This window comes from Lithobates pipiens, unplaced genomic scaffold, assembly GCF_037356315.1.
Source record: "Lithobates pipiens isolate NorthernLeopardFrog02 unplaced genomic scaffold, aLitPip1_a1.2 Scaffold_13, whole genome shotgun sequence".
NCBI lineage: Eukaryota > Metazoa > Chordata > Amphibia > Anura > Ranidae > Lithobates > Lithobates pipiens.
Genome location: NW_027507718.1, coordinates 459,730,223 through 459,756,007, shown reverse-complemented (window position 1 = coordinate 459,756,007; position 25,785 = coordinate 459,730,223). Strand labels below are relative to the sequence as shown.

General features: G+C 42.2%; 1 protein-coding gene across 1 annotated transcript in view; it reads left to right on the top strand.

The window, feature by feature from the left end:
• JAKMIP1 (janus kinase and microtubule interacting protein 1) overlaps window positions 1-25,785 on the top strand; it is a 329,059-nt gene that overhangs the window by 219,864 nt on the left and 83,410 nt on the right. Inside the window, exons 12-15 of the mRNA XM_077477804.1 lie at window positions 3,486-3,548; window positions 6,032-6,130; window positions 15,332-15,433; window positions 20,937-20,990. Coding sequence (XP_077333930.1) covers window positions 3,486-3,548; window positions 6,032-6,130; window positions 15,332-15,433; window positions 20,937-20,990 — 318 coding nt within the window. The remainder of the gene's footprint in view (window positions 1-3,485; window positions 3,549-6,031; window positions 6,131-15,331; window positions 15,434-20,936; window positions 20,991-25,785) is intronic.

The window sequence follows — 25,785 nt, the reverse complement described above, 5'->3', positions numbered from 1 at the left end:
AAAAAAGAGAGAAAACGTACATGTGAAGTACCTCCGATACACACACCCACTGCACTGCTAACATATGTCACTCACGAGATGTTTGGATAAAACGGGCATCAGCGTGTTTCCGCGTCCGCACCTTCACCGCGCGTTCCACGGAAACCGGAAGTGGCATCACTGGTTTTCGATACCGGAAATATGTTGCCACGTTTCGCCTCTCCTCCAGAGGGTCATCAAGGACATCACTTCCGGTATCGCGGAGTTGACTTATATATGCTTACAGATCAACGTTAATTTGACGCATACACCAATGAAATGAAAGGAAACCATCCAGTGTAATCAACACTCATTTGACTTCCATATTACATCATTTCCTGTCTTATATCAAACCGTAAAAACTTTAATAGCAAATTACACATTCAGAAACATAATAAAATACAAATGTATACAAATATAAATGCAAAATCTTTTAGTTGAGGAAAAAGGCCACTTGAATTAAATACGTAAATTTGTAAAGTAAAATAAAAAATTAATTTTAAATAAAAATTGGAAGAGGGCTGTATAAGTTATTTACAGTCATAAAAAAAAAGTTTTACTATCCAAAGTTAAAACAAGGGCAGAAGCTTTAATAGATGGAAAGATGAAAAAATGACTGAAGTTCCACTTTAAGGTCCCACACATGGACTATCAGATCTTAGACACTCCTCAGTTCACTTCTGTATGAGGAATTCTAAGCGTTAATGGTAGCCTCTTATTCCAAGCCCCTTTACCCGGTTTCAATCCAGGTCACTTCAACATCCTGACATCATCAAAGGAACAGGTCCACTCTGTGCTTTGTCCACAGGAGTGTTTCTGAGCTGGCAGCTCTTTTGTTCTAAAGAGCCTTTTCTTGTATTGCCCAGGGACAAAGTGGTATTTAGACTTGGTTCTCTACTCAAGGTTGTTTCTCTCCCCCCAATTGTATGTGGAAATTGTCTTCCCTTTTCCCACTGTCCTGCTCCAAAACACACCAAGGAAATGTCCCTACACTGCTTTGATGTTGTCAGGGTCTACTGCTCCTGTTTGAAAAACATATTTTTCTTGTTTTACCCAAAGGCCTTCGTAGATCAGACAACTTATTTTCAGGTCTTGTGCCCTTAAGGAAATGGTTCTCATTTTACTGTCAGAATTCATTCCACTAGGTCTGTTGGTGTCTAATGGGCTTTCTAACATCAAACATCTGTATCCCAGATTTGCAGGACTGCCATTTGGTCCTCTGTTTACATATTCTCACAAGTTTTACCAGGTAGATGTTTAAACCTCAGCTGATGCAAACTTCATCCGCAAGATGTTTCAAGCTATCGCCTGTTTGTTTTTGGATTTCTTAACCCTTTTTTATGGACCTGTTGGTACTTCTGTTTGCCATGTTGCCCACCTCTGTTTATTTCTGTGGGACCTCAAATATTATGTAAAAGCATTAAAGCAAATTGTACAGGATTCCAAGGATTTGTCCTGGACAGACACTGTATTCAATATATAGATTGTGGTCCCTTTACTGGGAATGACTTGTGTGCAGTTGGTGTACTCTCCCTTTTTGGGTTGTAAATCCCTCCCCATTACTCGGTTCCGAGGTAGTCTGATCGGAGAGCAGAGGAACTGACTTAGTCGTCTCTGGATTGATCATTCTTCATTTGGGTCCTGTAATTTGGAGGTTCAGAGAGATTTGGGTGGGAAAGAACCTCCAACCCTGATTATGTGGATGCTGGTCCCAAATGAGTAAACTTACCTCCAGGAAGAGGCCTTTAAGGACAGGAAGCTCTTAACGCAGGTGTGGTGTAGTGATGAGTGGAGAGACACAAGTGTCTGGAGTGCTGCATATCTGCTGGGAGCAACCTAAAAATGCTTGGATTTAACTTTACTTCCTGCAAGTAAAAATCTTGTGTGGGTGGTACCCTGTTAATGTTAATTTGTGCTAAAGATAACTGGACTTTTATTTTTGTTTTGCTGGAGTTGAGCCATTTTTATTTGCTGCCGAAAACAGTGTTTTGTTTGCCTTTAAAAATACTCTGTTTATTTAAAAATGGCTTAACACGTGGACCTGGAGCACTACTACAGTTACGAACACCCCCGAACTTTACAATATCTAAACCCAAGAGCAAAGATTAACATATTACATTATGGGAGCTTCGGTGCAGTGTTATTTTCTGTTGCAGTGTTAGGCGAAAAGAAATTTCATAGTGATAATCAGTGGGTGTTCCTTTATGGAATTACTGAGCAGGAAATTATCTGTGCTTGAAGATCTTGTTTTCCACAATGGTATCTTTATTTTGTGAATGTTATTAAAGTGTACGTAAACCCTTACAACAAACTTATTTTTTCACTTTTGGTCTTTTAAATCTACCATTGTAACAGTATTTATGGTCTTTTGTACCAGCCTACTGTTTGAGCCTATGTATTTTGTATGTTTTAAAAATTTGCTCAATAATAACTGAAGAAGGGCAACTTTAAGCAGCGCGGGTGCAGTGCGCAGTGTACCTGTGGTTTCCTTGCAGGTTAGGTGCACTTTCCCATAGACTTCTTTTCTGTCCCATGGTTTTGTTGCACTTTCAGAAAACTCTCCAAAACCACAGGACAATTAACCTGTATGAAAACCAAGGGGTACTCTGTGTTGGTGCCATAGTGCAGCGAATCACTGTAAAGCCACCCTCAAACAAAAATCTTTTTTTTTTTTTTGTAAATAAGGGGAAAAAATCCCTGTTGATCGTACCAGAAATACCATGTGCTTGGAACTTCCTGCGCTTTGTGCCTATTACCCTAAAAACCCATTCAGTGCCATCAGCCCTGATTAGCTCACTATTGTGGTTACAGACCTCCCTGTGTTATGAAGATGAGGAAAGTTGTTCTGTAGTTCTAATACACTTCCTGTTCTTGAGTGCTCCTCCATAGATACAGTACAGGCAGTGAGCGTTGTCACCGTATGCCAGGAAGTGTGTTACTGGTAAGATCCGCAAGTGGAAATAAAGGAAAAAAGCCTAAAAAAAGCAATACAGACACTAAGAACTAGTAAGCTGGAATATAATAAATTAGCATTCTTGGGTGTTGGATAAGCATTAAGGATTCTTCTGTATAAAATATTTTTTTTTAAATAGTCTTATGTAAAGCTTCCTGTGATTGCGTGGTGAATATTGTGTCTAGATGTATCGGACAACCGCACTAGTTACTGATGTGCTAAGCCCTCTGATCTTGAATGTTTGGGATCTTGAGTTTATTTCCCACCAAGAGGATTTGTGTTCAAGTCTGTAGAAATTCCCTCCGTGTTTGCTGGTTTATCTGCCTTCTCCAAAAACGGTCTACCAGATCAAACCCACCCAAGTTATGTATGCATGTATATGGCTGTTCTGGGAACATTGGACTGAAAGTATGAATCGTGACTGCTTCCATGTACTTTGTAAAGTGCTGCAAAACTGGATGGCTCTGTATGAGGAAAATAATATCTGTTGCTTGTTCACTGTTCTTCTCCTTAGGATTCCAAGTGGGTGGAAGAGAAACAGCTGCTTCTGCGGAAAAATCAAGACTTGTCAGAAAAGGTACAATAATATAGGTCTATATCTGCAGTTCACGGGTTCTGTTGGCAATTAATGCTTGATGATTTATTAATTGGGGGGGGGTGCTCCTATTGAGGGAGCAGGGCACAAAATCATTGGCCGAACATCGGCTGCATCTGGTTGGGTGTAGCCTCTGTTTGGGTATTCTGACAGCTGCTGGTACCAGCTGTGAAAATACAATAGTCGCTGCTGGGAAATCATCCCATCCACCTTGTTTAGTGTGGATAGAGAAACCTGTCATATTTTTTTTTTTTTTTTTCATTCAGCCCATAGACTGAACTAAAAAGATTCTAATAGTGTATGGCTGGTTTCAAAATTGTCCCTGAGCAGAGTGTTGGAAAGTACTGCTCCTGTTGCAACCATTTGGAAGGCCCCTTTCACATGACTATTCCGATCAGGTCCACCTGTCAATTTTTCAGGAAGACCTGATCGAACTGTACATTCATCCCTACATCTGGTCCAGTCCGCTAAAAACAAACAGATGGGGATCCGTTCTCCCCTGATTAGGTGGATTGAATTGGAGGTAGTTGGGTGTAAACAGATAGGGGAGTCTGTTTCCACTCAGCTGCCCATCGAACAGAGCGGGTTCTGTCCCTGCCCGCTTGACATGACCTGAGCAGACACGGACCTGTCATCTGCCCCCTCAGCTCTGATCAGCATGGAATCTGTGAGTGGATTGATGTTTATGTATAAGGATGAGCTTCGGTGTGTTCGCACAGCCCACGTGCCGAGCCTGCCAGGATGCCGGCACTGCACTGCGCTAATCACAGGCAGTGAGACATTTCCCAATCTCTGCAGCCACGCATTGGGAAATGTCTCACTGCCTGTGATTATCGCAGTACCAACACGCCGGAGCTCATCCCTATTTATTTATGTACACCATTCGTGTACAGAAAACCCCCAGAAATGCCATATCCTGCTTGTGTGGTTGGCTCACGGATTTTCCCAGAAGTCTGCCCTAAGACGCATGTCAAATTTAAGGGATCCTCTGCAAAAAAATATTAAAAAATTGAGGGGGATTTGCTCCCAAAGGGATTCAGACCCTGCATTTCCTCATTAGAACACATAATGAAAAAGTCACTCCCATTCATATTTACAAATAGCTTTTTCTTCAGTTTTACAATTCCTGTAATGTACATTTATCACCCAGAGAGGATTTTTTCTTTTTCAAAAAAAAGTGGAGTTTGGGATGAATTGGAAATCCAGACATGAGGCATGTCTTTTCATCTACAGTGGGGAAAAAATGTATTTGATCCCCTGCAAATGTGAGTTTGCCCACTTTTGTTTATCATATGTGTATTATAAATGTTAGAGACAGCATATCTACCAAAGATCCAGAAAAAGCACAATACAAATTTTATAAATTGAGTTGTAGTTCAGTGAGCAAAATAAGTGTTTGATCCCTAAGCAAAACATGACTTAGTAGTTGGTGGAGAAACCCTTGCTGGCAATTAGATCTTCTCTTTACAGATCTTCTCTACTCTACACTCCTTTGTTGTCTTGGTGGTATGTTTTGGGTCATTGTCATGCTGGAAGACCCATCCACGTCCCATCTTCAGTGTTCTGGCTGAGGGAAGAAGGTTTCCTATCCAAGATTTTATAATACATGGCCCACTTATTGGTCCCTTAAGAAGAGAAACGGCCCTAAAGCATGTTTTCACATCTATGCTCGACTGTAAAGACGTTGTTCTTAGGGTAATTTTTCTTCCTCCAAACACGGCGAGTCAAAATGCCAAAGAGCTCAATTTTGGTCTTATCTGACCACAACACTTTCTCCCGATCCTCCTTTAAATTATTTATATGTTCATTGGCAAACTTCAGACAGGCCTGTAAATGTGCCTTCTAGAGAAGGAGGACCTTGCGGGCGCTGCAGGATTTCAATCCATGGCGGCGTATTGTTACCAATGGTTTGTTTGGTGACAGTGGTCCAAACTGCCTTGAGATTATTCACAAGCTCCTCCCGTGTAGTTCTGGGCTGATCCCTCACTTTTCTCATGATCATCCTTATCCCATGAGGGGAAATCCTGCAGAGAGCTCCAGACCGAGGGCGATTGATGGTTATTTTGTATTTCTTCCATTTGCGAATAATCACTCCAACAGTTGTCTCCTTCTCACCAATGACAGTCGATATGCTGCATTTGGCCTGCTTTGTGTTGGACTGCCTACTTTTAGAACTAAACTGTCCTATTGACATTGTTTGACATGGAGGCAAGGCGGGTTCAATACAGTGAAACTGTGTGATTTCCATTCTAACTCATACACCTACATTTGAATGCCCATCGACATAAGTCCTAACAGAACCAAGGCCTGGACTCACAGGAAAAGTATGACCTTTTGGCAGTGACAGCAACTACTTGGAAACAGATTTTTTTGACTCAAGTGTCTAACTTTATTCCATGAATACGAAGAGGTTGCACAGAAATTATGTGATTGCTCTTATAATGTTGTGTTTTGATTTGTTTCAGATCTTTAAGTTTGAATTGGAGGAGAGCCAGCTGAAAAATGAAATCCAGGATGCCAAAGACCAGAATGAACTGTTAGAGTTCCGGGTGTTAGAGTTGGAAGTAAGAGATTCCCTCAGTAAACTGTCTCCAGGGGCAGAAATTGCATTTGAGTCCCGGATTAAATATATATAATACACTTCACTTCCAGGAGATGTGACACGTGATGCCTTAATACATTTCCCTGAGTTTATGAATTGACATGAAAAGTGATCAGTCTCTAACCCTTTATTGCACTTATTTGGATTAGGAAGTGTTAACAATTTCATGCGTCTCCCCTGCCATTCCGTTTTATGCATGTATTACATACAATTGTAAACTGTGAATTTTGTTAATCCTGTTTTTAAATGTTATGTTTTTGTTGTGCATGTTTAACCCATTTTAAATGTATGTATGTTTTTCTTTTGAGGGGTGGGGGGGTTTTTTGTTTTTCTGGGGAAGGAAAAAAAAGTTATTTTCCGTTAATAAAAACCCATTTTGTATTTGAATATACTCATTCTTATTTATGTCATCGTCATTCTTGCATGCGGTTCACTTTTTTTTTTAATCCTTTTTTTCTCCATCACCCAGCATGAAACCTCTTGACTTCAGCCTGATTTTAGAACTACAAAAAATATAGCTTTACATGACTTAAATGACAATACATATGGATTATTTTATTTAAAGTGTAGCTGTACTCAAACAAAATCAACCAAACTGAGTATTCACTCAGAGGAATGTGCACATGTGCTCATCTTGCACTTTTCCAATGTAGTTCTTGAGCCAGAGTCCCGTATTATGTTAACTTTGATTTTCTTTTTTTTTTTTTTTTATGTTTATCCTTACGGGGTTTTACCATTCATCAGTGGGGCCATCAGTCATACTAAAGCTATGGTGAGGCCACATACAATCTTCATGGGATAAAGTAGATATTTGTCTAATAGAGTGGCTCCAGGACACACTTAAGGGAATCAAGGTACATACAGGTGTCAAGATCCTCCGGGTGTCTGCTTTTTAAATTTCTGTGCTCCGTGTAGTTGTTTTTGAGTACAGATCCATTTTTAATAAGGCACATGTATGGTGTGCAGGAACCCCTGACATGAGAATACCTCTTTCAAAGATCGGTCATCAGTATCATAGCATACGATTGGTTCCTGTAATGTCCTGCACTATAGCATTGCCTTACTAAATACATCTTATTTTTCTTTCACTCTTTACAGTTGACATTGCCCTAGCTACAACACAGGAATAAGCGCAAAACAAATGTGCTCATTCTTTCCTACACAGTACTGTATTTATAGAGTGCAAGTTATTGGTTAACACAGCAAGCATAAAAACACATAAAAGAGGCTTTACATGCAAAACATGAAACAAAACTTAAACGGGCGTATCAGGAATACACTTTAGTTTGAACTGTCTGTGTGCTTAGCTAGCTCTCAGCACCTGTCAATCACCGGCCTTATTTCCTGCCTGCTCTACAGTAATAATGCATAGTGACACATATAATAAATATGATGTGCTACACACACCTATTTTTGGATCCCATTTTCCAGGCTTGTTTGAATGAGGAGAGTGATAACTGGTTATTTCTATGCTGAACGATGCAGTAGATGAACCACATTTCTAATAAGATAAACATAGGATCTGCTAGCACCCTTAGAGAGATACATTGCAGAAATTCTTTAGTTCATAGGTTAATAAAAAAAATTTGAATAAGTCATGAATTCACCATTGTTTCTGTGAGGGTACTTGACAGGTGTTCCTCACACCTGTTGAATGCACATCAGAAGCTGGGATTGTAAGGATGTATTGAGCCAAATTACACATTTGGTTTAAGGTTTGCTCAGAGTAAAAGCAATGGCTGGTAGTTCCTGATGCAGTGGCTGTCTTATACTGTTTGAAGCTCACTTAAGCAGGAGTGATAACCAGCTCCTGTATTCCCAAGCTCTTGTGTATATGAACCCTTAAGACTTGGACAGGTTAGACTAGAGAAATGTTTCCTAAATCCATTCCCAAGGCTCACCAACAGTGCTTGATTTACAAGTAACCTCACACATGCACAGGTTTTGTAATTAATGCCCCATGGTTTAATTGCCTGTGCAAAAAATACCTGAAGGTTTGGGAAACACTGTTCTAAAGTAGTACTTTTACTTTTGCCTCTGCAAGATTTATATATGAATGTTGACACCAAAATCGTTTTCCACTAATTTGGCCTATAATTTTTTTCCTAGTTGCTTTGGACATAGTAAAGATCTCTTTAAAGCATCACATACTTTAGTTAAAAGGCAAAATGTGATGTGGGGAGTGCAGTGCTTCATAGCAACCAATCACAAAATATTTGCTATCTCCTTACAAGCGTTTTGTGACTACGTTAAAGGGTCTATTTACCCAAAACTAGTATTTCCCTAATCGTCTTTCAGGACAGCCACTATGAGAGATAGACTCCTCCTCTTCCTCTGGAAACACTGCGCCAGCCCATAAATTCTTACTTCCCCTGCCGGACCTCAGTTATTAGTGTTTCCTCCGGCGGGGAGACACTGTGCAAGGAACTAGGCCGATCAGTCGGGGAGGCTGTGGCCATTTTGACGTTAAAGAGCCCGGTGGATAGAAGCAGGGGCTTCGTTTTAAAAAAGCCGGGTTCAAACCGTTCACAACCAACGTCCGCGTGTCGGACGGGACGAACGGTTTACTTCACCAGGTACTGCCACCCCTTCCGAGTCGAGCGCGGCTTCAGGTCGTGGGGGACTCCTATCGCGTCTACAGGGACGCAGCTGGCAAGCCGTTCGGATGATTTCCCTGTACGGGGGTACAGTCCGCCTCCTTTTTTTCTTGAACCGAGCGGGCCGAACGACGGGCGACGTCGTATCCGGCGGAAAACGAAGGCTTGACCTCGATCGACTTCCGGTTCCGGGTCGTGGAGCTGATAGGAGGGCCGGGCACCAGCTGGAGATGAGTTCAGAACGCGCGCAGGCAGCGTGGAACTCGGTGTTAAGCAGCCACCTGCAGTCATGTCGGAAGCCGAGGCTCAAACGACCGACTCTGTCTCCAGCATTCCTAAGGTAAGAGCGCCCTGGGGAGGGGTTCTCTTTATCTAGGATCCCCCCACCCCAATGTATGGTTCTATCATGGGTGGGGGGGCAGACCCCCTGGGTTGCCAGGGGGGAGGGGAGGCGCAGATCCCTTCGTTTTATAAAAAGGGTCTAGTGCACTCCCAGGGTTGTATCCCGAGCTTTTGATTGACTCTGTTTTTTCTGTTTTTTCTTTTTCCTTTCTTTTAGAAAGCTGCAGAAAAAACTAGGTCTACGCATAGCTCTAGAAGGAAGTGTGCCTCCTGTAGGGACATTTTAGGGGAATCTTGGACCAAGGTGTTGTGCAAAGGCTGTATTGACTCCCTTGTTAGGGAAAGGGAATCTGAACAGGAGTCAGGACTAGCAGCTTCAGTTAAAGAGCTCTCGTCCACCTTCTCTTCTTTTAGGTCCCTTTTTGAAAAATTCCAGCTTCCCACGGGTCCATCTCCCCAGGATACAACCCCACCTCTAGCACAGAGTTCTGCCCCGGTCCAACCCCCTAGTGTAGGGGGGACAGAGGTTGCAGGCCCTTCAAGGACAGATAGGGAACTTCCAGACAGTTCCTCTTCTGATTCCGAGGAGGGTTCCGAGGGGGACCAGGATGGGTCCAGGAAAGCCTCCAGATATAAGTTATCCCTTGATGAGGTAGAGGACCTCTTAAAGGCAATTTATACAACCCTCGGTATCCAGACGGATAAAAAGCCCCTTACCCTGCATGACCAAATGTATTCTGGTTTGGGGGAGCCAAAGAGAAGGGTGTTTCCAGTACACGATGTGTTAATGGAAACAGTTAAAAAGGAGTGGCAGGATCCGGAGAGAAAACCCTTTTTATCCAGATCCCTCAAAAGAAGGTTCCCATTTTCAGAGGACCCGGCATGCCTTTGGAATAAAAGTCCCAAGTTGGATGCCGCTTTCTCCCAGGTCTCCAGACACACAGACTTGGCGTTTGAAGACATGGGGGCGTTGGCAGATGTCATGGATAAAAGGATTGACTCTCTGCTTAAAAAGACGTGGGACTCGGCCATTGGCAATCTTAAGCCTGAAATGGCAGTTACAGTTGTGGCTCGCAATTTAGAGCACTGGCTCTCACAGATCCAACAACATATTGAGGCAGGTACAGATAAGGAAACCATTCTGTCATCCTTCCCTACTATGCTGCGAGGGATCTCTTACATAGCAGATGCCTCTGCTGAGTCCGTCCGCATGTCGGGCAGAACGGCGGCTCTAGCCAATTCGGCCAGAAGGGCCCTCTGGCTAAAAACATGGCCAGGGGATAATGCCTCCAAGATAAAACTTTGTGGGATTCCCCTCACGGGGGACCTCCTTTTTGGCCCAGGGCTAGAGACGGTTCTAGACCGGACAGCGGACAGGAAAAAGTCCTTTCCTCTCAAACGGAAAATCCCTGTACCAACAAAGAAGGGGTTTCGTCCGCAGGGGCGTAGTGAAACCTCTAAACCAGAGACAAAAAAGAAAACCTGGCCCCAAAAAGGCAGGGGCAGAGGAGGGGCGATTTTTCGCCCTCCTATCCAGCCCAGTAAAACCCAGTGACAGTCCAACTACAGTGGGAGGAAGACTGGGGGCCTTTCTTCCACAGTGGGAAGCAATATCCCCCAATCAATTTATTTTAGGGGTAATAAGAAGGGGGTACCTCTTGGAATTCCTAAGACCACCCCCTCAAAGGCTCCTTGTCACGCATCTACCCAGGTGCATGGTAAAGGCCGAGGCCTTGCTAGAAGCTCTGAGGGAGTTAGAGAATCAGGATGTTATTCGCAAGGTCCCGAGAGCAGAAGAGGGAAGGGGGTTTTATTCTCACGTCTTCATAGTAAAAAAACCCTCAGGGAAGTTCAGGCTGATTCTGAACTTAAAGCCTCTAAACGCTTCAGTGACATACAAGAGATTCCGCATGGAATCGATCTTTTCAGTAAAAGCGCTCCTGCCCCACAACTGTTTCATGGTGTCTCTGGACCTAAGGGACGCGTATTTGCACATCCCTATAGCGGAGGCCTCGCAGAAGTTTCTACGCCTTGCCATAGATCTGGGCGGGGAAACAATACATTTTCAGTTTCAGGCCCTGCCATTCGGGCTATCCTCTGCACCCCGCATTTTTACCAAGGTCCTGGCAGAAGCCATGGCCTTTCTTCGGCTCCAGGGGGTATGTGTAATTGCCTACCTGGACGACCTGCTTCTGTTTGCAGCATCCCCAGCTCAGTTGGTCAAGGATCTCAATCTAACCAAAAGGGTCCTTACAGACCTGGGGTGGCTTCTGAACTTGGAAAAATCCAGCCTGATCCCCTCACAACAGATCTCCTATCTAGGTTTCCTGTTGGACTCAACACTGTTGAGAGTTTTTCTGCCAAAAGAAAAGGTACAAAAACTGGACAGTGCGGTGGCCTCTCTTCAAAACAACCAGCTGGTTTCCATAAGGGTTCTGATGTCAGTACTAGGTCTCCTTACATCCACCCTTCCAGCAGTACAGTGGGCAGGGCTACACTTTCGTCCCCTACAAACCTTCATCCTAGGGGTGTGGGACCACAGTCAGGAGGCCCTAGACACCCTGGTACATATTCCCCTCCAGGTAAAAAGATCCCTCTGGTGGTGGAGGAAAGTGACAAATCTGTCGCAGGGTCGTCTGTGGCTCATCCCGGTTTCTCGGGTAGTAACCACAGATGCAAGTGGAAAAGGTTGGGGGGCACATCTGGGTTCCCTTCTAGCCCAGGGCACTTGGGAAGACGACGAGTTGACTCGATCGTCCAATTGGAAAGAATTGAGGGCAGTGGGACTAGCCCTCAGATTCTTCAAAAAGGAGCTTCAGGGTCACCACATTCAGGTGAGGTCGGACAATTCATCCGTAGTGGCCTATCTGAACAAACAGGGTGGCACCAGAAGCGGAACCCTGTTGTCTTTAGCAACAGAGATTCTGTCCTGGGCCGAGACCTACACCCTTTCGCTCTCAGCCGTTTTCCTGAGGGGAGAGAAAAACGTAGTAGCAGATTTTCTCAGCCGAAAGAAGCTGAGGGAGGGCGATTGGGTTCTCAACCAGGAGGTCTTCAATCTCATAGTAAAGAGATGGGGGTCTCCGGAGGTGGACCTGTTCGCGTCCAAAGACAATGCAAAAACCCCCTGTTTTTTCTCCCTAAAAAGGGGAGAGGGAGCTCTAGGGGTGGATGCCTTGAGCCAGGATTGGCATTTCGGAACCTGCTATGCCTTCCCACCTCCAGTGTTGTTGCCAGCAGTTCTGAGGAAGTTTCAGATGGAAAACACATCTCTGATTCTGGTGGCTCCACATTGGCCAAAGAGAGCATGGTTCTCAGTACTAAAACGGTTGGCGATAGAACCTCCCCTGCTCTTGCCCCTTCGGGACGATCTCCTCTCTCAGGGGCCAGTCCTATGCCCACAGGTACACCAGTGGAAGTTAGCGGCCTGGCTACTGAGGAGGGTTTGTTAAGATCTAAAGGATTCTCAGAGAAACTAGTTTCTACCCTTCTGGACAGTAGGAAGAAGGAAACTCGCCAGATCTATGAAAGGGTCTGGTTACGTTTCAACAAGTGGTGCGCAGAGAGCTCTTTCTCTGTACGAAGCTCCTCCGCAGTGTTGGAATTTTTACAACGTGGGGCAGATAAGGGGTTATCCATCAGTACCCTTAGAGGTCAAGTATCAGCCCTTAGTGTTTTTTTGGAGGATCATTTGGCTACCAATCCATGGGTAGTCAGATTCTTTAGGGCCCTGTCCAGACAGAGACCGGTCCAGGGTCTGTCTTTTCCCAGATGGGATTTATCTTTAGTTTTGCAGAGTTTAACTGGACCCCCCTTCGAACCTTTGAAGGAGTGTTTTCTGAGAGAGCTTACTCTGAAGACAGTATTCCTGGTAGCAGTAACAACGGCCAGGAGGGTCAGTGAGATGGAGGCCTTATCAGTCAGGGCTCCCTTTTGTGTTATTTTTCCGGATCGGATAGTTTTAAAGACCGATCCAGCCTTTTTGCCGAAAGTGGCATCCAGCTTTCATAGAAGCCAGGAAATTGTTTTGCCCTCTTTTTGTCCCAATCCCTCCGGTGAGAAGGAATTAAGATTTCATTATTTAGATGTTAGGAGATGTATCCTACACTATCTGGAACTGACCAAGGCATTCAGAAGGTCAGATTCCTTATTTGTGTTGTTTTCCGGGGCCAGGAAAGGTTGTAAAGCGTCCCGGCGCACTATTGCTAGGTGGCTCAGAGTAGCCATTGAGCAGGCTTATTCAGCAGCAGGGAAAGAAATCCCAGTGGGTATTAAAGCACACTCCACTAGAGCTATGGCAGCCTCCCAAGCAGAAAGAGCAGGAGCTACGCCAGAACAGATCTGCAAAGCAGCAACATGGTCCAGCTATTCCACCTTTGTTAAACACTACAGAGTGGATCTGGTGTCGGCAGGTGAGCAAACCTTTGGGCGGAAGGTTTTGCAAGCTGTAGTCCCACCCTAACTGGTAAGTGCTCGCTTATCCTCTCATAGTGGCTGTCCTGAAAGACGATTAGGGAAAATTAGAGTTACGCTTACCGGTAACGTCTTTTCCAGTAGTCTTTCAGGACAGCCCTAGTTCCCACCCGAAAATTGGGGGGAGTCTTACAAAGACCAGAGCGCAGCAAGATAATAGTATTTGATAAATATGTTATTAATGTGTTCTTGTGTCTCCCCAGCTGGCCGGAGGTATTCTCGATATAACTGAGGTCCGGCAGGGGAAGTAAGAATTTATGGGCTGGCGCAGTGTTTCCAGAGGAAGAGGAGGAGTCTATCTCTCATAGTGGCTGTCCTGAAAGACTACTGGAAAAGACGTTACCGGTAAGCGTAACTCTAATTTTTGTGTGTTGGGTTAGATCACGCAACTGCTTTTTTCATCTCTTGGTGATTCTGTTAGCAAGTTAGTGAGATCCTCTGTACTTAAATACTTAGGCCCTCTTATGTGTGGTGGCAGAGCTTCCTTCTTGACCACTTCATAAAGGTGCCAACATTTCTGATTATAATCTCATGAGCTTAGCCAATGGAAGAAGTTGCCTAGAATCAAAGAACAGAAATTTGGTAAGGCAGACTTATACTCTGTGGAGCAGAACATGTTTGAAAAGTTTAATGCAGCTTTTATAAGGAAGACTTTACATTTTGGGGGATGCAGGAAGTTTAGCAAAGAGTGACAGCAGGCGACATAAAGACCAAGATCTCCATTAGTTACATTTTATCACTGGAGTCCCACAGATGTAGACTAACCCACTGAATAATTCAGCCAGCAGGCAATTATGTAGTTCTGATATATATAATTGTTTGCTACACTGGCCCTCTACACTTCCTTATTTTGGCCCATTGATGATTTTACATTGCAATTAGATGTTTACTCAGCTTGTACTATTACAGTTTTCATATTCAGTTTTCTGTCAACATACTAATTCCCTTTTATTTTATTTTTTTGTTGAATGTAAACTTTTGCATGCTACTCATTATGTACCATAACACTAATGTCAAATATCTCTATAGATGCAGGATACAACCTTTTCATGCAGCTAAAATCCACCTGTTTGACATTATGTCACTGTGAAATAATGTACTTTCTAAAACATATATTGCATCTAATTCTAATATACCTTAAGAAGCTTTGTGGCCAGTTTAAGATATGCACAGCTCTTGGAGGAACTGTACAGCATGCGTCACAATTGTTTTCAACACTTGTATAGGGGGCATTGTGTGGGTACAGCTGTATTTCAGTTCTACTAGACAGGTATAACTCTCCAAAGTATTTTGGAAGATTGTGTGTGAATGGTTGCAATTCTTTGATTTGAAGAGGTACTTGGTGGGGGGGGGGGGGTCTATTTATAATGTTTTCACACATTTTCTAATTGGATTCAATTGAAAAAATGTGTGAATCATTTTTAAATAGCTCTCTTAGCATTTTACTTTAACAAGCCTCTGCTTTTTTTTTTTGTATTCTTAAATGAGATGGTAATATGTCAGGTTCTGCACTTTATATTGTTGATTTTGCGTACGGTACAAAACTGCTACACCTCAGCCCTATTTGGTGCCTAGAGCAACGCAGTGCTTTGTCCAAGGGCAAAGATATACTCGTGTAATATGTCTAAAGGTTTTGCATAAACAACCCCACGTATTTGTGGCTGCCACTTTTCAACACTGTTTTCATATTAGGGCAATATTCCATTACATTCCTACTAGGTTTAAATGTGAAATAACACATTTTTCCCCAGGAGAGAGAACGAAGGTCTCCAGCCTTTAACCTCCATATAGCCAGCTTCCCAGAAAATAATGGAAGCGCTCTGCAGCTATTCTGTCAGCAGGAAGGAATTAAGGTAGATCCAGATTCACTTCCCTCTTCTAGTGCATCCATGTCTTTCACTGCCATTAACTCACTATTAAAACCAACACTTTTCACAGAAGCATCTCGTAAACCTGTTATTACTGGTTTTTCAAATATTGTGCCGTCATGCATGGTTATCCTCTCCTGTGTAAGGCCTATGTGTCTTGTGTAAGCCTGTAATGCAAGCTAACATTGTGTTTTTGGAGTCCACTGTGAGCTGCAGATTATGTAATATTGAACTACACTTATGGCTTTCACATACAAGAGGCAGCCATTATCTGTTAAACCATCTCGTGCTAATGTGACCTGTCAGTTCTATAATGGGCCAAACTTATAAAACTTCTGCAAAGAGAAGTGATAGCCATACTGACTAAGGTTTGTTTTATTTCTATTTGGTGTAGGTTTTTTAACACCTGACTGGTATCTACTGGCTTCACTTTTCAGTTTGAATTGATATGCCATGTTAGCTGAGACCACAATATGGCTGCCTCTGGCTTGTGCATGTAGATGGAGCTACAGTGTTAGAGACTGTGGTGTTCTAAACAGCCAGGTAATGCATTTCAACACAACTGACTGCTACTAAAATGCATCATCATCAAAATGTATCAAATGTATAATCATTAAATAGTACATAGAATATTACTGTTATATATGTGTGTGTGTTTAATAATTATATATAAAACCATCCCAACAAAATAATCACAAATATTTACTTTAAATTACACAAAAGGAAACTTAAAAAGTATAAAGTTTGTCTCCTTAGTTGATAGTTTTGTTCTCTTAAAATAATCTGTTAGAACTCTGATAGTACTGAACAAGCGCAAATACTACAATATGGGAACCTAATGGTGTCTGCATGTACCTTGGGATGCCTTTGCCAGGTTCTGCAGTGCCCAAAATTCTAAAAAACAATGTGCAAAATTTCAAAAATGTCCTTTTCTGCTTTCCTTACATCTCCCTTGGCCTAGAACTATGGCAGGCAGCTATACTGCCCACTTGGAACATAAAGCAAAAGGTAGGCAGTGGACCGGTTCTTGAAGCGATGGAGTGTCAAAATTTGAATGGTACAGGTTTGGAGATTCAGAGCACCTTGAATACAGGGTTTGTATTCTATGCTCCATACTGTTCAGTACCATTTGGATATTGGCTGATACAACCATCTGCTAAAAATATAGATATTTAAATAAAAAAGATTTTACTTCTAATAATTACTGACTGTAGACTGACTTCTAAAATAAGAAAGTTAAGAGGGCACTTGGTGCCTTTGGTCTCTGTCTAGCTATAATTCACCTAAAGCTACGTAAGAAGGTAGGATAACAACCTCACAAAGAATTAACTGCTGGATTGGAAAAGCATCACCCTTCAGGTTGGTAGCTGTATAAGATCAGAAAAGGAAAAAAAGGAGAATTAGCGCCACAGAACCTGCTGTCTAATTATGGATTTCAGCTGAGTGTTGCTACTCAATCTTAGTGAATCACGAGTATGAAATAAAAATAAACAAAAAATAACTCAACTCTATAGAAATCCACAATTACATGAACCATTCTTAAAATCAACAATGGTGAATTCCTATTCATTTTATATATCGGTATATAAATGTGCCAGCATCTTCCGATCAATATTCTACCTCTACTAAATACATATTCAATATTCACTTTTCTGTCAGCACTGATTAGCAGTTAGTTGTAGTTATTAGATTTCTCTTGCAAAGAAATATTCGTATTGTGATGATACACATTGATTGAAACACATAATATAGTTGCACTTGCCCTTTGTTTATATAGACACATACATAGTGTTCTAGCACTTCACTATTATGCACTAAGCATATTTAATAGAGGTGGAATATTGATAGGAAGATGCTGGTATGTATATATAATTCTCTCACAAAAGTGAGTACACCCCTTACATTTTTGTAAATATTTTTTGTTGTATCTTTTTATGGGACAACACTGAAGAAATTACACTTTGCTACAATGTGAAGTAGTGTACAGCTTGTATAACAGTGTAAATTTGCTGTCCCCTCAAAATAACTCTTCACACAGCCATTAATGTCTAAACAGCTGGCAACAAAAGTGAGTACACCCCTAAGTGAAAATGTCCAAATTGTGCCCAAAGTGTCAATATTTTGTGTGGCCACCATTATTTTCCAGCACTACCTTAACTCTCTTGGGCATGGAGTTCACCAGAGCTTCACAGGTTGCCACTAGAGTCCTCTTCCACTCCTCCATGATGATATTACGGAGCTGGTGGATGTTAAAGGCCTTGCACTCCTCCACCTTCCCTTTGAGGATGCTCAATAGGTCTGGAGACATGCTTGGCCAGTCTATCACCTTTACCCTCAGCTTCTATAGCAAGGCAGTGGTCGTCTTGGAGGTGTGTTTGTGGTCATTATCATGTTGGAATACTGTCCTGTGGCCCAGTCTCAGAAGGGAAGGGATCATGCTCTACTTCCGTATGTCACAGTACATGTTGGCATTCATGGTTCCCTCAATGAACTGTAGCTCCCTAGTGCTGGCAGCACTCATGTAGCCCCATACCATGACATTCCTATCACCATGCTTCACTGTAGGCAAGACACACTTGTCTTTGTACTCCTCACCTGGTTGCTGCCACACACCTTTGACACCATGCAAACTAAATGAGTTTATCTTGGTCTCATCAGATCACAGAACATGGTTCCAGTAATCCATGTCCTAAGTCTGCTTTCATCAAACTGTTTGCAGGCTTTCTGGTGCATCATCTTTAGAAGAGGCTTCCTTCTGGGATGGCAGCCATGCAGACCAATTTAATGCAGTGTGTGGTGTATGGTCTGAGCACTGACATGCTGACTGCCCCCCCCCCCCCAACCCCTTCAACCTCTGCAGCAATGCTGGCAGCACTCCGTACGTCTATTTCCCAAAGACAACCTCTGGATATGAGGCCGAGCACGTGCACTCAGCATCTTTGGTCGACCGTAGTGAGGCCTGTTCTGAGTGGAACCTGTCCTGTTAAACTGCTGTATGGTCTTGGCCACCGTGCTGCAGCTCAGTTTCAGGGTCTTAGCAATCTTCTTATAGGCTAGGCCATCTTTATGTAGAACAATTTTTTTTTTATTCAGATCCTGAGAGTTCTTTGCCATGAGGTGCCATGTTGAACTTCCAGTGACCAGTATGAGAGTGTGAGAGCGATAACACCAAATTTAACACACCTGCTCCCCATTCACACTTGAGACATTATAACACTAACGAGTCACATGACACCAGGAAGGAAAAATGACTAATTGGGCCCAATTTGGACATTTTCACTTAGGGGTGTACTCCCTTTTGTTGCCAGTGGTTTCAACATTAATGGCTGTGTGAGTTATTTTGAGGGGACAGCAAATTTACACTGTTATACAAGCTGTACACTCACTACTTTACATTGTAGCAAAGTGTCATTTCTTCAGTGTCACATGAAAAGATATAATAAAATATTTACAAAAATGTGAGGAGTGTATTTACTTTTGTGAGATTGTGTGTGTGTATATAAAATAGGAATCCATATATTGTTGATTTTAAGAATTGTTCATGTAATGGTAGCTGTATAAGGCCTCAGCACAGTGGACGTTATAAAAACGCCAGAAGTGTTAGCTGTAGAAAGCTGTAGAATGAGTTTGCAGCATTTTTACAGTAGCAAAAACTATACTCCCACAAAAGCTTACGGCTCAATAACTCTCATAAACTCCAATTAACTGTGTTTTTTAGTGTTTTCAGCATTTTTTTAAGCTGTTTTCAGAGTTTTTGGCATCAGGCATTTTTTTTCCTGCAGCCAGTAAACTTCCCAGCATGTTATCTTATGTGTACATGCACACATAGGCCATTATCAGCGTTTTTAAACCTAGTAGGTTTTAAGAGGAGTTTTCTACAGCTAACGCTACTGGTGTTTTTATAACGTCCAGTGTGCATGAGGCCTTAGAGCATTTTTACGCTGAAGCCAAAAACATCCAGTGTGCACAAGGCCTTAAGTCGGGTACACGCGAGCTGAATGCTGGGAAACCATGAGCGGTTTTAAAAAAAAAACGGGCGACATTTGGGCCGTGTGTATGTCGTTCTGTGCGACATACGACCGGCTTCTGTCGAACGTGCATTCTGGAAAACCAGCATCCAACTGACTCCCGATTAGCACTCTCAACCAATGGCAGAGGGCGAAGATTCAAGTGTTTTGGCGGGGCCATACTCCTGTCGTAACACAATAGCTCAGCGGGAGGAGATCGCTAAACTAACCTTGCATGGTTAGTACAGTAGCTCTGACCGGAGCTGACTTTTTTTTTTTCGTCCAGCCCACGGGATTGAATGAAAAAAACGAATGTGTATCAGGCTTTAGGGTAAAAGAGTAAATACACCTAAAAATGTAATTGTATTCATTATACCCTGAGAGGTAAAGGAGGGAACAAATTCCTAACAGCTAGCATATTTCCTAGCACTATATTTTATCCATTTTATTTTCGGTTAGATATTTTTGATTTAAAGAAACTATTGTATCATTAATAGACTAGGTTGGGGCAAAATATTACAAAGCCAGGGGTGCCTAATCATTCAAATAGCATACAATAATATACATTATTAATAATTCAAGCTTTCTTTAATCCATTGCCCGTCGTGATAATAAATAAGCAAAACAACTTACACTGGAATATGCCTTCCCACTGCTGTCCCCTGAATGGTGCTGGGCCCAGGGCATCAGACACACATAGGAGAACACTGCAGAGTGTGGCACCTCCTCATTATGTAACATTTTCTTTAGCATTCAGGACCCCCCCCCCCCCCACACTGCTGAAGGAAGTGGACATGTAATGTCCCTACCTGGACTAAAATCCCCTTGAACAAGTTTTATATATAGTAATTTTTTTAAAAAAAGGTAACTGTGGTTAAGGGGGCAGAGCTTTGATAGAATTGGGCTTTGCATCCTCTTAACAAAAAAAAAAGCTTGCTCAAAACCTTGTCATTTTTGATAGACACCCTCGACTGTAAAAGTGGAGAAAAAAAACGATAAAAAGGAATTTCTATATTAAATATTCTCATTGCATTATATATTGTTATTAGTATACAATCACTTTTGCAACAGAAGTCCTTTTAATGAGTTCATCCAGGTCTTTCAGCTAAAAAGCATGTTTTTGCACAGTTGCCTTCAGCAGAAAGCATTTTCCTAGTCAGTGTGTGGCGTGGTGTTCCATGTTATAGCATGTTATGTGATTGCATAGAACAATCTGTATTAAAGCTTGAATAGTGATTCAAGCTCATGAGTGATGGGAGACCTGCAGCCATGATTGCTCTACAATCTGTTGCAGGCCTCAGTGGGACATAAAGAGCCTTCAGAATGTAGCTACATGGTATGTATCTTTCAAGACCATCTACATCTTCCAGTTGCATTCTTGTGTCTCCATGTTCTGTAAGCTCTGTGTACTGTGTATCTGGATTCAGGGCATGGGTTGCCCCTTTCCTATCTCTTCATTATGTGGCTTCATTTTTTTCCAGGATGTGGACATTTCAGAGCTCATGAAGAAGCTGGATATACTTGGCGACAATGGGGTAATTGAATACCTTTAACCATTGATACTTTTTAAACTAACCTGTTTATTTACAGATTTAGTGGCAACAATATGGTATTTAGAACCAGTCATGTCAGTCTCTTCTCCAGGGACCTTACTGGTTACTGTCCCTTCCACATCCAAACAATTGCATTCACAAACCTGTTTGGATGAACACACATTTTTCAAAATCCTCATAAATATTTCCTTGAACTTGAGGCAGTGACCTCTCATTGTAACACTAGAGAACTGTTTGCTAATAATAGTCCACTAGGCCTAAAATATTTAACAAGGTGCCTTAAAGAGAGCCTGTGAGGTAGGTAGAAATGTCAGCCAAAATCTCCAGTAAAAGAGCCTTTCTACCTAACTAATCCAATGCCTGCTCATGGAATATTCCCTCTGCAGAAGAGGGAAATTGGTGGACCTACAGCTGATTTCCAGAAATTTAGCAACTTTGCAAAAAGTGCAGTCACGCTATAAGTTAAGTCCAATTAAATGCATGTCATCTCTGGGACTTATCTCTATTACTTATATGTGACCGGTTTATTGAAAGCCCAGGGGACACACTCTGACCGCTATGCCCCCCCCACCTCTGCCTTCCATTCACAGAAGCCTTTGTTTTTTGTGAATGAGTTCTTATAATGCAAAGGCTTCTGTAAATGGGCAGAAGGAGTGAAAAGTGCAGACACACTACGCGTTAAGGTATTACTTAAGTCTTTTTTTTTTTAAATGGTAAACATGTTATACTTACCTACTCTATGAAATAATTTTGCAAAGAGCACCCCAAATCCTCCTCTTCTTGAGTCCCTCGTCGGTGTTCCTGGCCCCTCCCTCCTGTTGAGTGCCCCCGCCCAGCAAGCACCTTTCTATGGGGGGCACCCAAGCCGCTGCCCTGTGTGTCCATTCAGACACGGAGACATGGTTTGGCCCCGCCCCCTCCCGTATGGCTAACTGACTTTGACAGCAGTGGGAGCCAATGGTGCCGCTGCTGTGTCTCAGCTAATTAGGAGGCAGAGTCCCGGATGGCCAAGTCTTTCCTGCAACATCGCTGGATAGAGATGGGACTCTGAGGCTGAGGGGGCTTCTGCACACAGGTAGATAAAAAAAAAACCTTCTGCTTTTACAACCACTTTAAGTCCAATTAGGTGCCTGTCTTCTCCGATACTTATCTCTATTACTTACTGTAGCTGTGACAGGCTTATTGCACTCTTTGAGGACACGCTCTGGCTGTGAGAGGGGAGAAGTGCCCTCCCTTTCCTGCCCGTTCACAGAAGCCTATGTATTTTGTGAATGAGTTCTTATAATGGGCTTCTGTGAATGGTCAGGAGAAGGGCAGGCATAGCAGTTCCAGCGACTCTGCTCTCGGAGGAACAGAAACCACAGTGAGCAGCATGTAGCTCTGGATGCTCTTGAATGGAAACTTAACGGAGTAAGTATAACATTTCTTCCTATGCAGGAAACTTTTGGCTGACATTACTACCTCCTTCCTTAAGGAGGTTACTTTAATGTACAATAAACTTTAAATAAGCCATCGCTAACCTTTAGTAGATGTTGTGGAGAAATTCTCAATCCTCAAAGTTTACAAGGGAAGCCGTGAAGTCATCAAATTAGGATTACAGCACTCTAACACCTCATATTGTGCACCTGCTCTATGTTTATATTAGAGAAAAAAATAGCAGACTGCCGAGCTATTGCTAGAAGAGAAAGCAAGAAGAGCTGAGCCAAGAGTAACATTGTTTCTGCTGTGAACTGTGAGAACAAATTACTCCATAGTGCCTGCAGCTAGAGTGTCAGAGGGCTTGTTTTAAAGCTCATTTAAATGTACTTAGTCTGATAACATTTCTACCAGGCTTTAAGATTCATAAAAGCATTATGGTGTGCCTGTCATGTACTTCATTTTTTTATCCAGGCATTACTTCTAGATCACCAATAAATTTTGCTTCTTTTTTTAACTTCCAATTTTTTTTTTTAGATCATTTAGGATATAATATAGAAGTAGGAAGGTTTAGAACCTATTCAAAACCAACCATTGTGGTGCATTGCAGTAATACACCATAGACCTGTCAGATTGGTATGGTGGCATTAATTTTCAATGGCATCCCAATGCATTTTGGTGCATAAGCAGCCCAATCTCAAACTTCTCATATGGCTGTTTTTCTCTGTGACAGAACGTCTTTAAGAAAAGGATATTCTTAAGAGCATAGATTGAGGCCAGTGATATTTAGGTTAAAAACACTTGTGACCTAGCATTAGATGGCTGGGCATTAGAGCGGGACCGCTCTTGAAGGTACAGAAGTGTGAAAAGATGTGATAGAAAATGATTGCATTTCATAATGTGCTTTATAGTCTCTCATCTCTGGAAAAATTGATAATTTGACCACAGATTGAAGGTCACCTTTAATAGCAGTAAACTCACATTGTACCAATCTCACTGCTTCTGGAAATACTGGTACATAGGTTTATAACCTGTAGCCTCTTTAAGCGGGGGGTGGGGTTTGAATATGAGAAATGGCCCTCCCCAAACAAGATAGTTTGCTAAACCTGTAGGTACAGTATCTCACAAAAGTGAGTACACCCCTCACATTTTTTTAAATTATTTTATTATATCTTTTCTTGTGACAACACTGAAGAAATGACACTTTACTACAATGTAAAGTAGTGCGTGTACAGCTTGTATAACAGTGTAAATTTGCTGTCCTCTCAAAACACACAGCTGGCAACAAAAGTAAGTACACCCCTAAGTGAAAATGCCCAATTAGCCATTTTCCCTCCCCGGTGTCATGTGACTCCATATCATTACAATTTCTCAGATCTGAATAGGGAGCAAGTGTGTTAAATTTGGTGTGATCACTCACTCTTTTATACTGGTCACTGGAAGTTCAATATGGCACCTCATGGCAAAGAACTCTTAGGATCTGAAGAAAAGATTTGTTGCTCTACATAAAGATGGCCTAGGCTATAAGAAGATTGCCAATACCCTGAAACTGAGCTGCAGCATGGTGGCCAAGACTATACAGCGGTTTAACAAGTCAAGGTCTACTCAGAAGAGGCCTCACCATGGTCGACCAAAGGTTGTCTTAGGGAAATAGACGTATGAGTGCTGCCAGCATTGCTGCAGAGGCTGAAGGGGTGGGGGGTCAGTGCTCAGACCATACGCCTCATACTGCATCAAATTCCCAGAAGGAACCCTCTTCTAAAGATGATGCACGAGAAAGCCCACAAACAGTTTGCTGAAGACAAGCAGACTGAGGACATGGATTACTGGAACCATGTCCTGTGGTCTGATGAGACCAAGATAAACTTATATGGTTCAGATGGTGTCAAGTATGTGTGGCGGCAACAAGGTGAGTAGTACAAAGACAAGTGTGTCTTGCTTACAGTCAAGCATGGTGGTGGGAGTGTCATGGTCTGGGGCTGCATGAGTGCTGCTGACACTGGGCAACTACAGTTCATTGAGGGAACCATGAATGTCAACATGTACTTTGACATACTGAAGCAGAGCATGATCCCCTCTCTTCTGAGACTGGGCCGCAGGGCAGTATTCCAACATAACGACCCCAAACCCACCTCTAAGATGATCACTGCCTTGCTAAAGAAGCTAAGGATAAAAGTGATGGACTGGCCAAGCATGTCTCCAGACCTAAGCCCTATTGAGCATCTGTTGGGCATCCTCAAACAAAAGGTGGAGGACCGCAAGGTCTCTAACATCCATCAGCTCCGTGATGTCCTTATGGAGGAGTAGAAGAGGACTCCAATAGCAACCTGTGAAGCTCTGGGGAACTGCATGACCAAGAGGGTTAAGGAAGTGCTGGAAAATAATGGTGGCCACACAAAATATTGACACTTTGGGCTCGATTTGGACATTTTCACTTAGGGGTGTACTCACTTTTGTTGCCAGCTGTTTAGACATTAATGGCTGTGTGAAGAGTTATTTTGTGGGGACAGCAAATTTACACTGTTGTACAAGCTGTACAGTCACTACTTTACATTGTAGCAAAGTGTAATTTCTTCAGTGTTGTCGCATGAAAAGATGTAATAAAATATTTACAAAAAAAACTACTGTAACCAGCATATAGCATCAACCAAATGTTTATAGTTACACACAGTATATAAATAATACAAGCTTTATAAAAGAGATAATTAAACATCCAATGTACAAACAGGTTTGCAATATCACATTGCAGTAACAGGCATGTTTTCATAATGCATGTTACAAGCATTGGTGCAATGCACCTTGATGATGAACATGTTGTGCAATGCAACGCACAAAGGTGTGGTGTGCTGCCAGAAATGGTGCATGTTTTTTAATGAAATGCATGTTAATTCATGTTAACACTCATAATGGGCTTTTAAAGAAAAACTATGGGCAAAATCAAAGAAATATATATACAGTGGGAAAAATAATTATTTGATCCCCTGCAGATTTTGCGAGTTTGCCCACGTACAAAGAAATTAAGGGTCTATAATTTTTATCATAGGTGTATTTTAAATGATAGAATATCAACCAAAAATCCAGAAAAAAAACACATAATACAAATGTTATAAATTCAGTTGCAGTTCAGTGAGTAAAATAAGTATTTGATCCCCAAGCAAAACATGACTTAGTACTTGGTGGAGAAACCCTTTTTGGCAAGTACAGAGGAAAGACATTTCTTGTTCTGGTTACCAGGTTTGCACACATCTCGGAAGGGATTTTGGTCCACTCTTCTTGACAGATCTTTTTAAAATTCTTAAGGTTTCTTGGTTGTCGGTTGGAAGTCTCAGCTCCCTCCATAAATTTCCTATAGGATTAAGGT